Here is a 13622-nt window from a genome sequence, read left to right as displayed (position 1 = left end):
GAGTGACAGGATACGGCAATGGTCACTAGCACTCACTCTCATCAGTCTGATGCTATCAGTCGGCTCAGTGTTCTCATCTGTGGAAGATAAATATTCAAAGTCATATGGATTGTGTGTTATGAGAATTGATCATTCAGTTTATATAAAATAGCTAAGGCAGTGAGCCATGAACATTTGTTTTTTCTTCTAGAGGTGAAGGTGGTGAGAATCCCACTCATTACTTTCTGCCTCAGTTTCCAAAGTGTTGGGTCTGACCCATGTTCCTTGTAATGCCTTTTTAATAAACACTGGGTTTTATTACTCTTAGAAATCTGGGCCCATACGCTATTGGTATATATTGGTATATAATGGAATAAAGTATATATCCTCCTTGTTATCAGAGAGACATATACTGTGTGCATAACCAAAGGCTCTTTATGATCTGCTGGCTTAGGTGGTGCACCATCTTGGCCCTGCAACCGACTTTTATAAGAAGCTCGCTTTAGATTGCTCAGGGCAGCAAACTGCAGTGGATTTGTTCCTTCTAAGTTCACAGTATTCTGACCTTGCTTCTCTGGGTAAGACAATGTTGTTATGTTACCTACGTAAACATTCTTACATGTAATTAAAGCTGGGCTCTTCAGGAAGCATTCTTAGTACTGGGGGAGACAGGCAGATGGATCAGATAGGCAATATTTGTGACGATTACCAGTGAACTCTAAAGCCAGTAAACATGAAGAAAATGCTCTTACTCTGCTTTGTAGCCCTTAGCCATTCAGCAATGAACTTCAGTGTTTGCCATATTTTATGAATGTTTCAGGCTACAGTTTAAACTGCTCCTGTCTGTGTTGGGCTTATTCATAACAGATTTTTTTTCATAATTTGGTATCTGTACTACTGTTAAGCAAGTAAATTATCGTAATTGTCTAGCTAATACTTGATGTATTTCTCTCTAAAGCTTGCATGTCCAAGTACTCTGCAGGGTGCATATTCTACTATCCATCTTTCCACTCTACCCACAATCCTTCGCAAGCAGAAAAGTTACAAAAAGACCTAAAACGGTACCTCACGAGGAAGATTGGATTTGAAGCTGTTATGAGAATAAGATGCACTAAAGGTATGGCTCTGGGAAAAGTGTGTTCCTTACATTCCTGTGTCAGTCAGTACGCATGCTCAGACCCATGGTGACGATGGTTTATCATAGAGGACTTCCTGTTCGATCCAGCAACCCTGTTTGAAATACAGTTAGGAGTAATCTTTGACCACCTCCGTTTAATAACTAGAATAAGGGGATAAAAGCAACATTTTGGTTTATTGAAGAAAAGCAGGAGGAAAGCACGTGACGAATTGTTTGAGAGTGACGTGACAGTGGGGAGAACAGGAAAGGGCTTAGCTGACGTTTAGCTGATAGTGTCCTTGGGGTACCAAGTGTTTGGGGGTAATAATCTCTGGGCTCTAATCTCTCACTTTACACCCAACATAGGGAAGCCTCGGTTTCTTCGTTTTGTGTATTATATTTATGTCTGATCTAGACTTGCATGTAGACTGTGATGGTACGTCTAGGTATAAATATAGGTGGACTACGTAGGCTCCCTTTAGAGAACGGGTGGGTTTGTTTAGTTAGAGCATCGGCCAGCGGCTCGGGCTGCGGGGAGGGTGTTGCTCGTGCTGTCTCAAGCCCATCCCCTTTCCCCTCAGGGCTCTCAATGCACACTTTCCACGGGAACTTCTTTGTCCGCTCCACCGACTTACTGTCTCTTGCCAACATCAATCCTGATGCTGGGTTTGCAGTACAGTTGTCAATCGAAGAGAGCCTGACAGATACTGCCTTAGTGTGCTTTCAGACAGCCCTGCTGTACACATCTAGCAAAGGTAATGTTCTCCAAACTGACATGGCTTGTGGCCATGGGTCCTCTTTCCACTTCCGTTTTAGTAGAGAGAAAAGCATGTTGTGCCGTGAGGGTGATGGCATTTGTTGTAGGTGACTGTATGTTGTTTCTTTCTCTTCATAACTCACATTTGAATCCTTACATAATACACCTTCAAAATAGATTTGTTACTTATGTATGCATGCCCGAGTGAGTTTATGTGTACCACATGCAAACAGAGACTCAAGGGGGGCCCAAAAGAGAGGGTTGCATCTCCTGGTCCTAGAGTTGCCAGTGCTTGTGAGCCAGCGTATGGGTGCTGGGAGTCACCAGGTCCTCTGCAAGAGCTGGAATCACTTTTAACCACCGAGCCACCTCTCCAGCCTTGTTTACAGCGCACTTACACGGATTTTTGTTATGTTTAGTTACTCTGTGTGGTGTACTCAGGAGCAGGAATGCCACAGTGTGCACGTGGAGGTCAGAAGGCAACTTGCAGGCATCAATTCTTCCTTTCACAAGTGACTCTCAGGGCTCAGACACAGGTCCCAGGCTTGACAGCAAGTGTCTTTACCTGCTGAGCTGTTTTACCAGCTGTGAGATTTTCTTAGTTGGTAGAAAATTCAATTTTCATCATCATGTTTCTCGCAAGCACAGAGGCCGCCGTCCTTTGCATTGGGATAATTGCATAATTTAGAACAACATTACAGTGAAACTAGAAACTCTGGAGAGGTGGCTCAGCATTTAAAGCCCTTGCTGCTTCCAGAGGCTGGAGTTCTGTCCCCAACACCCCATAGAGCGGATCACAGCTGTCTGTGGTTCCCAACACCCCATAGAGCGGATCCAACACCCTCTTCTGGCCTCTGTGTGCACATGCACACGTGTATGTGTGTATATATGTGTATGTGTACACACACACACATATATACATATTTATACATATGTGTGTGTATACATACATACATATATATATACATATATATATAGTTATTACAAATAAAATCTTTGTAAAAGATCAAAGCCAACTAGAAACTACCGTGTAAGATATATGTTCATAGTTTACAGGATTGGAGAATCTCTTTTAGATTTATTTTATCCTATATGTGTGAATTTCTTGTCTGTGTGTATATACGAGCACTATATGCTTGCCTGGTGCCTGTGGACGCAAGAAGCGTGCATTAATTTCCTAGGACTGGAGTTACAGACAGTTGTGAGTTGCCATATTGGTGCTGGAAACTCACCCTGGGTCCTTTGCAAGAATAGCAAGTGTTCTTATCGTCTGAGCCATCTTTCCAGTCTCTGGGGAATATTTTATTTGAAGCATGCTAATTAGACTGGGGGTGTTGCTCAGTGCTATAGTGCTTGCCCAGCAGTTCCTAGCACCAAAAACCAATAAAAGAAGGCGCTCAAAGAGTATTGAAGACAGCTCTTTCTATTCTAGCGTGTTGGTGCTGGTGCCAGAACAGCCGTGCGAGTGAGCTGGTGATGCTTGCTCTCTCTTAGCCTCGTGTGCTTGACCGCTGTGCTTCACTTTGTTTAGGCGAGCGGAGAATTCGAGTGCATACACTGTGCTTGCCAGTCGTAAGTTCCCTCGCTGACGTTTATGCAGGAGTGGATGTGCAAGCCGCTGTCTGCCTTCTCGCCAACATGGGTGAGTAGCATATGATAACACGGGAAATGCCTAACCTAACCTAAAACCAAGCTGGGGACTTTCTACTTTTCTTTTTTAAAAAAAAAACTATAGAAATCCCTCAATTAAAAAAAATTTCAATGCATTTTTATCTATTACAGGATGAATTAGACTGTTCTTACATTTAAAAATTAGTTCCTAGATTAAATCTATTGGGGGATTGTGGTTTGTAAAATACAGGATCCCCTTCAGCTAATATGTAAACTGTCCACGTCCACACTGTAGACCACACGTCCACACTGTAGACCACACATCCACACTGTAGAATACAGCTCAGCTGCGAACAGGAAAATGCAAATGTGACTCCAAATGCATGACCTTCAGTAGAAGGAAACTTATGGAGAACAGATTGCCAAGACAGGGACAGAGAACTTTACTGCCTGGTGATTGGGCTGTATTTGGCACGTAGCTGCTGTAGAACTACACTCAGAAAAGTATATTTCACTCTGAAGCTTAAAGAAGCCTTCAGCATTAATATATTGCAGAGGGTTTTGTTCTTAATGTGTTTTCTTTCATGGATAAACATGCAGTGAACCTTGCTATTTCTCTCATACACTAGAAAGCAGCCATTATTACTAACTTGATGCAGAATTATAATAGCATTGCTGACAGACACCTGGTCGTCCCACCTCACTGGGCAGCACTAGGAATTGAATCAAGGACACAAGGGTTATGTCACTGATCCACACTGCACCTCCTCCAGGATTTTAACATGTAGAAGGAACTCTGCACACGTGTGTGTGCACGTACATGAGCACACACAAGAGAGCACTCCCTGGAGCCCAGAGGCTGAGCACACTCTTGCTTTGGTTGCTTTGCAGCTGTGGACCGCTCAGTGTCATCGAGCCTGTCGGATGCCAGGGATGCCCTGGTGAACGCTGTGGTGGATCCCCTGTCTGCCTACAGCTCCGCCGTGGCAAGTGTGCCCCGCTCCACCCTGACAGCACCAAGCTCACTTAAGCTGCTCCCACTCTATGTTTTGGCACTTCTTAAACAGGTAGTTCGTTCGTTCTCTCCCTCTCCCTCTCTCCCCCTTCTTCCCTCCCCTTTCTCTGCTCTCTTAGCTAGAGGATTATGTACTTTGGCGGTTAAAGACTTTTGAAGACTGGGGGAAAATGTGGGATATGGAGGTGCTCAGAGGCAACCCTGACCCCTGTCAGCATATGTCCTTCGTCCTTCATTTGAATGAAAAGTTTGAATTATGACGTGGTCAAAGCCAGCCCTTCTCTGCTAAGGGAAAGGTCTAAGGTTTACTGACTGTGTTTCTGTCCAGTGTTGTATTCTGTTAACGGCATTGTGAGATACAACAACCTGAAGATTGTTCCTGTTTTTCCCGCAAGAACAGGATAGTTGAGAGAAACTAATTTACTTTCTTACCTATTAAATATCAGCTGAGTCTTGAAATCCAGGGTGGACTTGAAGACTAGCTTTCCAGTGACTGTGTGACTCGCTCTTCACTTCGTACGTGTGTGCTTCACTCTGATCACGTGTCTCCTTCCTTGCAGAAAGCATTTAGAACAGGGACAAGCACACGCCTGGATGACCGTGTCTATGCCATGTGCCAGATGAAGTCGCAGCCGCTTGTGCATCTCATGAAAATGATTCATCCCAACTTATACAGGATAGACAGGCTGACAGACGAGGTGTGTACGTGAGCGAGCACAGTTGATGCTTTTGTCTTGGTGTCACTCCTAACTTTGTAGGTTCGTTCTTCCATGCTCTTATCTGTGGAGATAAACATTCAAATAGGGACTTAGAGATCTAGGTACATGAGAGGACCTTCAGATGCCGTCAGCCTGTGGGAGGGAAGGAACTCAGCATGGGCTTACTTTTAATATTTGATTCAAAGCTAAGTTACCGAGTGATCCCCATTCACATTTTGTAGCTATTGGCAGTTTGTGATGTGACCAGATTGCAGTATTAGTTACACAGTAAACCAGGTCTGTTATCTAGTAATTAATTAAATGCACAGCTGTGTAGTATCTTTTCTTCCTCGTCTTCAGGCTGTGTTCTTTGGGCTTAATATTCATTCCATGCATAGTATTATGTTGTAAAAAGTAGCAGTCAGCTGTGGTAGGTTTTAACAGTGACCTCAGAAGGGACTTGAATGAGACAAAGGATCCAGGTGACATTCTTACCTTTCAAATGGGAACCCATTTGAACCTCTTTCTCCTACTGTGGAGCCATGGTTCTCAGTCAATAGGGTTTTCATTCTCTGATACGGAAGCATCGAAGTTTAGTGTTGTTAGTGCAGATCTGCTCTCTGGCTGAGTTCTCCCTTCTCTTTTCAGGGCGCCATCCACGTGAATGACAGGGTAGTACCTCAGCCACCGCTTCAGAAGCTGTCTGCAGAGAAGCTGACCCGAGAAGGCGCTTTCCTCATGGACTGCGGCTCAGTAAGCATCACTCCCAGCCAAGGTTCTGCTCTGCCTGCCAGACAAAGCTCCCAGTCTGGCCCTGTTGTCACCTAGCAGACAGGGGTATAGTCAGCTGTGACACAGGAGTCTGTGTCTGGCACAGGGGCTTAGTTTACTTTAGATCCCATAGTAGGACAGCACATTAGCATAAAGTAGTAAATAATCAGAGTTAGATATAGTCAGAAAAGAAATTCCTACCACCCAGAACCTTACCATCAGAATCATAACATTCAAATGCAGCTCCAGAATTTCTTTTGTAGTTCAACTTATATCCATTGCTAGAAATTCTGCCGGTGGCTAGAGGGTCAGAGAAGTCACCATTGCTCAGGAGTGGAGGCAGGGGTATCCAGTAGTCAAGACAAGTGAACACACCACGGAACTCGGGAGCTGAGGGGGATGGGAAGGAAGGCCAGGGATTAAATCTTGTTAAAGCAGTGCATTCCTTTTGGGAGCTAAACGAAGGCCTGGAGAGACAGCGGCTCACTGAGTCGGGTGCCAGCACCCACGGGGCAGCGCACAGCCGCCTGTAACTCCAGCTGCAGGAGATCTGCCTGGGGACACTGACAGAAGAGATCTGCCTGGGGACACTGACAGAAGAGGCACACAGACATTCATATAGGCAAAATACTCACACATAGAAAGACTATAAATGAAGTATTAAATTTTTCATTTTATGCCCACGAGTATTTTGCCTGCATATCTGTCCATGTACCGTATGGGTGCCTGGCACCTGGAAAGGCCAGAAGAGGGCTTTGGCTCCCTGGGGCTGGAGAGGAATGCTTGTAAACCACCATGTGGATGCTGACACCAGACCTAGGCCCTCTGCAAGGGCTAAGAATCTCTTAACCGCTAAGCAATCTCTCCAGCCCCTAAATAAATAAACCTTAAATGAGGAAGAATGTAAAATATTACAAGAAGCCTTAAAATTTAAGCAAAGACAATGGGAGCTGCTTTTGATTCTTCTCCTTTATGGTCGTTAGATTTTGTGTGAGACAGTGTAATGATGATATGTGTGATAACCCCCCATCAGTTGTGATGAGTTTTCTCTTAGGGAGTTGAATGTCCTGTTCTGCCCCCTCCCTTTTAATGTTTCAGGTTTTCTACATTTGGGTTGGCAAAGGCTGTGACAGTAACTTCATAGAGAACGTGCTTGGATACCCTGACTTTGCATCAATACCACAGAAAATGGTCAGTGCACTTTGTTGTGTTGCGCTACTTTCCTGGGGGAGGTAAGCAGATGTCTGTGGACCTGGGATAGGACACTGAAGACGACAGACAAAGCAAGCGTTTCCTTCAGCCAGCCTCCCGAGCACTGAATTTATTCAGCCTATGTAAGGAACATACATGCGGGGTTACACAAGTGTGGGTGACACAAAAACAGCGGCGTCCCTGAAGGACACTTAACCGTGGAATTCCCTTCAGTGAGCCCGCCTCTTACATTCTTCAGTGCCTACGTACAGGTGGGAGGCAGGCGAGACTGGTGGATGGAACCCGGGTGAGGGAGTGTTAGCAGACTCCTCGTATTCACAGACCTGACCTGCCAGTGTGCTGTTCCACTTGCTCTGTTTGCATCTCTGCACACCAGTGTCCTCTCTCCTCAGTGATGGAGTTGGAATGGTCGATCTGAATGTTAGGCCTGGAGGAAGCAACTCTGTGTCAACAGTTTCCTCACTACGTTTTATCTTATTTACAGATGTGCATGTAGGTTTGTTGTTGTTGTTGATTATAAACATTTTGTAAGGTTACCTGGAATATTTGGTGTGTAGGTATCTGAGGTGATCTTTTTGTTTTGTTGGTTTTTGTTTTGTTTGGGGGGGGGGTTGTCGTTGTTGTTGTTGTTGTTGAGACAGGGTCTCTGCGTGTAGTTCTGCTGTCCTGGAACTCACTGCATACTGCAGCCTGCCCTTGAATCTGCAGCCTCCTGAGCTGAGGATTATGGAGTCAGCCACAGTGCCTAGCCCTGTCTCCTCTGCAGGCTTTGTTGGTTTGTGGTGAGCATCTTGACTCCAGCTACAGAAGCCATGCCCCGGGCTCCAGGGCCCTGTCTTCCCAGGGCTGTCTTTCATCCTGCCTCTCCGGCAGCACTGTCCAATTGTAAACATTTCCATCATACTTAGAAAGAAAACCTTCTGTCCAGTTACCCTCCCCTCCATGGCAATGCTCAGTCTACTGTTTAGTTATGATTTTATCTATTCTCGATAAGCCATATTAATGGAGTTCCACACTACTTGGCCTTTCTGCCATCTCTGAGACAGAATCTAGAAGGCTGCTGATGTGACTGTAAATGTTATTCATTGGGTACATGAACAGAGAAAGGATTCATTAAAATATGCTTCAGAGGCAGCCAGTAGGCAAGTCCCCAGAGGGAGGATGGGATGACCGAGGGGTGGGATTGTGTAGAAATTAAGGGGAAATACTTGGTCTTGTCTCGAGCCATCTTAACAGGGTACAGGGCTGTAGAGTGGGCATCTCACTAGTGTGCCCCACAAGGTTTACAGAGTGGGTTGTTTTCCTTGCGACCAGCCGTGAGTTAAGGCATTGGGGTCGTTAGGAACTAGGCTCACAGCCGGGCGGTGGTGGCGCACGCCTTTAATCCCAGCACTCGGGAGGCAGAGGCAGGCGGATTTCTGAGTTCGAGGCCAGCCTGGTCTACAAAGTGAGCTCCAGGACAGCCAGGGCTATACAGAGAAACCCTGTCTCGAAAAAAACCAAAAAAAAAAAAAAAAAAAAAAAAAAGGAACTAGGCTCACGGGTGCTGATACATGGTGGTGATTCTCTAGGAATGTGGCTCCCAGTACTGAGTGTTGAACATGGAGGTCTCTCTGAGCCAGGCGTGGTAACCTCCATCTATAATCCCAGCATTTGAGAGATCGGTGAAGGAAGATCAGGGGGTTAAGGCCAACCCAACTACATCCTGACTACAAAAACAAAAAACAAAAAACAACCAAATAAGTAAATAAATGTCCGTGGCAATGGTGGAGACCTTTAACCCCAGCCCCTGAGAGGTGGAAACAGGCAGACCTGCAAGCTCAGTGCAAGCCCAGTCGCTATAGTGAGTTTCAGGCCAGCTAGAGCTATACACTAAGACTGTTTCAAAAACAACTACAAAAAAATACTTCTGGAAATCTTATTTTTAAAAAATGTAAGTTATTGACATGAATTAAATGATAATTCAACAGTTCCAAGATGGGGCCTAAAGAGATAGGGTGGCTGAGAACTCGCTGCTCTTCCAGAGGACCCAGGTTGATCTCAGCACCCACACAGCAGCTCACAACCATCTGTAACTCCAGTTCCAAGGGATCCAGCGCCCTCTCCTGGCCTCAGTGTACTGCACGCACATGGTGCACACATGTGCATGCAGGGAAAATGCCCATACACATACGTAAATCCTTTTTTTCCTGCTAGGCACAAGGAGGAAACTTTTCCTTTTTAAATTAATTTATTGATTTTATGTTGTGAGTGTTTTGTCTCTGTGTATGGCTACCTATGGGTAAGTCTGCCTGGTGCCCACAGAGACCAGAACAGGGTGTTGGATCACCTAGGACTTGTGTGCTAGACAATTGTAAACTGCCAAATGGCTGCTGGGAATTGAATCTGGGTCCCCTGGAAGAGCCAGTGCTCTTAACCACTGAGCCATCTCTCCAGCCTCCACCTCACCCCCGCCCCAAATAAGTAAATCTTTTAAAATCAAAGAAAAATGAAATTCTTGGAATGTGACTTTTTCCCTTAAGTTCTGTGTGGTTTTAGGGTGAGGTAGGAGCTTAGTGGCGGCCTTCACTTGAGTATTGCATTAGAAGAAACGGGAAGTTGTCAGAGTCCCCCCAGTCTGTGTAGGCTTTGCTGGGCTGTCTAACACAGTACAGTAGTCATGTAAATAGCCATATACTTACCAGGAAGCACACTTCTCTACAGCTGAAGTTCCCCTCATGCGGTCATGGGCAGAGTGCAGGCTTGTAGTTGGCGGCCCTGAGAGACACAGTTCCATTGCTACCCTGGTATCTATGACATGGGAAAGGTTTCTAAGACTTTTCTTTTTTCTTTTTTCTTTTTCTTTTGGTTTTTCGAGACAGGGTTTCTCTGTGTAGCTCTGGCTGTCCTGGAACTCACTCTGTAGTCCAGGCTGGCCTCGAACTCAGAAATTCGCCTGCCTCTGCCTCCCAAGTGTTCTAAGACTTCTTAAGAGAGCCAGTTGAGAGCCAGGAAGTGGTGGCGCATGCCTTTAATCCCAGCACTCGGGAGGCAGAGGCAGGCGGATTTCTGAGTTTGAGGCCAGCCTGGTCTACAAAGTGAGTTCCAGGACAGCCAGGGCTATACAGAGAAACCCTGTCTCAAAAAACCAAGAGAGAGGGAGAAGGAGAAAGTGAGCCAGTTGAGGATAGCTGTTCTAATTAAATCACACAGTGTATGATGTATGATACAGTAAATTATCTCTCCCAAACGCTGTTCATTGTGAATGTATTCATGGAAATTGTGTATGTACGTGCATGCTTGCAGGATTAAATACTGTTCTGTTCTGTTTTCTAAAAGGAATGTAGCCTGAAGAGGGAAGGGTATGCTTGGGGTTCCCATGTGTTTGTGTTTTCTAATTACGTTTCTTTTACCAGACACATCTTCCAGAGCTAGACACACTTCCATCAGAAAGAACTAGATCCTTTGTGACTTGGCTCAGGGACAGCCGACCGTTAAGCCCTGTCCTTCACTTGGTAAAGTAAGTCTTCCAGAACCTCCAGCCATGCCGCTCTTCTGTGCTTCTCCTCGAAGCACATCTCAGGGTTTTCCTCAAGTCCGTGGAGTAGTGATGTCCGCAATGGGTAGTTTTTCTTTGTAATAATATATATATTAGATACATGGTGTTTTCTGCCTTTCAGAGATGAGAGCCCTGCCAAAACAGACTTTTTCCAGCATTTGCTTGAAGACCGCACGGAAGCCGCACTCTCCTACTATGAGTTTCTGATTCACATCCAACAGCAGGTTTGTAAGTGACATCAGCAGAGCCGGGTCAGCTGAGCAGCTCCGCAGCCATCGGAGAAGCACACAGGGGACTGGACACGAGGTGTTTGCTGCTAGAAGAACGATGCACATCACTCTGAGGCTTGGGCCAGAGATTAAGGGGAAGAGAGAACAAGACACAGCAGAGCCCCTCCAAGGACGCTGAGGCAGCAGACAGAGTCGGTTTTTGCGTCCTCTCAGGAGAGCAGCAGTGCGGTGCCCCTCTGCCAGCCAGCAGACCTGAGGACCACGGAATGACATGTCATGCTCTGGAACTAGATAGAGTCATCGTACAGTTAGCATTCTGGACTTGAACTCTGATGAGAGATGCCGAAGGGCAGCGGCACTGTGGTACTCGCTTGTATGAATTACTTCTTAACAGGAACGACTCATGTTCATGAAATGAATTCAACATTTCCCTGTAAGGACAATAGAGCTTCATTACACGGACTATAGAAAAATATATATACTGTACATAAGTGTTACATTTGTAAAGAAAATGTAAGCTGTAACTAAGAAGATGAATTGCTTCAACTGTGCTGCAATGTTGGCTGACAACTCTGTCACAGTGAGGGAATGAGGTTGACTAATGCATATTATGAATTGAGTCCACAAAAGAAACATGAGACTTTGTAATTCTGTTAAATCTTTTATGTGGATTTATTTATGATCAGCCTACTAATTAAAAATATTTTGCTTGACAGTTGGTTTGGTGGTTTGTTTGTTTGTAGAAGTTTTTTGGTTTTGGTGGTATTGGTGATATTTTTTAAACAGTAGGAATCTTAAATTTGCCGCTTGGAGAAGATGCAATACCAAGTCTCATTCATTAGTGAATGAATACACTGTCATTAGTTTGTGGATACTTCAAGTAATTACTGTTTGTATTCTAAAAACATGATGTTATTTTCAGAATACATTTAATGACTAAGGATAATCTTAAATCTCATTTAAATTAAGGATTTTTTTCCTACCTATTTGTAATGAGAATTTTTTTAAAAACATGTGACTTTCCTTTTTAATTGACTTGATGATTATCATATTGAACTCTGAGAGATTTTTGTTCTGATCAGGAATTCTGTCGTTCCCAGCAGGCTGTTTACTATAAAGATTGGTGATGATCCATTGCATTGTGGAGTGCAATTTTATTTCATGTTCTGTGAGAGTCCCTGTTGGTAGATGGTGGGGACACCAAGGCTCTTGGCACGCGTGGCTTTTGTTGATTTCAGGCTTTGCATCCCTTTTCTCCATTTTTTCCAGAACAAAATTTACTGTGTTGTGGTCCTGGTGTTTGGACACAGAAGGCGCCGCTGACTAAGAAGAGGGGGCTCCTGGAGAGATGAAGGCGCTTCCTTGGCAGCGGCTGTGCTTTGATGAATCAGCTGATGCACACTTGAGTGTAGACATGGGCCTTTCCTCTCTGAGAATAGCCAGAGCCCCCAGAGACAGCACCCTGGAGTTCCCTCTTTTCTTTAGAGAGAGATAAAAGCACTCTCCCCCTTCCCCTGATGGAAGTGAGTTTAAGTGACTCACACTAATTAGTGGCAGAGCTGTAATGAAAACCAAATGTTCTCTCCACCCCCGGCCCCCACTTGACTGTTTCTCTCTGTATCCCCCCCCCCCCCATTGTTACCACCCAGGAGCTCACAGCCATTTAAGGATAACTAAATACTGTCACACCATTATTTTGGGTTCGATATTATTATCATGTGTATATGTGTATGAATGAGAGCAAGTGTGTGGAGGTGCGGACATCTTCTGGAAGTTAGTTCTCTCCATCCACTCCGGCCATCAAGCACTTTTGATTGACTGAGCTCTCACTGGTCTGGTCATTGTGTAATACAAGCATGATGTCCAGGGTGCTTACAGCGTACCGTGAGAAGAGAGGGGAACTGTGTCTTATCCGTCTGTGTGATGGATGCCGGCAAGTAGAGCTGGGTGTGGCAGCTGCCAGCACTGTGTATAAGAGAGGAGCAGAAGGCCCTTTCGTAACAAGGCTCTTCTGAATGGCAAGAGCACTTCGAAGACCTAAAATCCAGTGGGTATCTGGGGGAGAGCTGCCTGAGCAGTGCTGTTAGAGCCAGTGAGTCGGAAAGGTAACTTCGGATTACGCTGGATTCCTCTGGAAGACTCCAGAATATCAGCAGAGAAGTGGGAAAGTGCCCACTGCCTCCCAGAAACCGGGAGACTCAACTCTGTGTTGGTGTGTAGCAGACCTGCCAGACAAGGCACTGTCTGGGTTCCAAAGCTGGGTGTGCAGCTGTAATCCCAGCGCTTGAGACATGAAGGTAAGAAAAGCAAGAGTTCAAGGTTATCCTAGGTGACATGGTAAGCTCTGAACCAGCTTGGGCTACATTAATACCATCTCAAAAAAAAAAAAAAAAATGCCGGGCAGTGGTGGCACACACCTTTAATCCCAGCCCTTGGGAGGCAGAGGCAGGCAGATTTCTGAGTTTGAGGCCAGCCTGGTCTACAGAGTGAGTTCCAGGACAGCCAGGGATACACAGAGAAACCCTGTCGGGGGTGGGGGGTGGGGGGGGAGTTAAAAAGACAGTTCTTAGTATTGATGCTGGGGAAGGAATAGAATTCCAGGGAGAAATTTTAATATATATTCATCTACCATTGCTTCTCCAAGCCAGATGTACACCACCTGGTCAGGGGCCTGACCAGAAACACATACCGTAT

At 45.3% G+C, this 13622-nt stretch overlaps 1 protein-coding gene across 4 annotated transcripts in view; it reads left to right on the top strand.

Moving 5' to 3' along the window:
- Positions 1-12067, top strand: part of Sec24b (Sec24 related gene family, member B (S. cerevisiae)) — a 78841-nt gene extending 66774 nt beyond the window's left edge. For 3 of the 4 annotated variants that reach the window (XM_006502468.4, XM_006502469.4, XM_006502467.4), the window contains 10 exons: positions 434-557; positions 938-1096; positions 1678-1851; positions 3385-3495; positions 4356-4531; positions 5040-5177; positions 5826-5930; positions 7047-7139; positions 10556-10659; positions 10820-12062. In XM_006502468.4, coding sequence (XP_006502531.1) covers positions 434-557; positions 938-1096; positions 1678-1851; positions 3385-3495; positions 4356-4531; positions 5040-5177; positions 5826-5930; positions 7047-7139; positions 10556-10659; positions 10820-10934 — 1299 coding nt within the window. In that variant the 3' untranslated portion in view covers positions 10935-12062. Of the gene's footprint in view, positions 1-433; positions 558-937; positions 1097-1677; positions 1852-3384; positions 3496-4355; positions 4532-5039; positions 5178-5825; positions 5931-7046; positions 7140-10555; positions 10660-10819 lie in introns of all 4 variants that reach the window. The other variant, NM_207209.3, reaches the window with a different exon arrangement.
- The last annotated feature ends 1555 nt before the right edge of the window (positions 12068-13622 follow it).

Source organism: Mus musculus, chromosome 3 (genome assembly GCF_000001635.26).
Source record: "Mus musculus strain C57BL/6J chromosome 3, GRCm38.p6 C57BL/6J".
Classification (NCBI taxonomy): Eukaryota; Metazoa; Chordata; class Mammalia; order Rodentia; family Muridae; genus Mus; species Mus musculus.
This window is presented reverse-complemented; position numbering and strand designations above follow the sequence as displayed.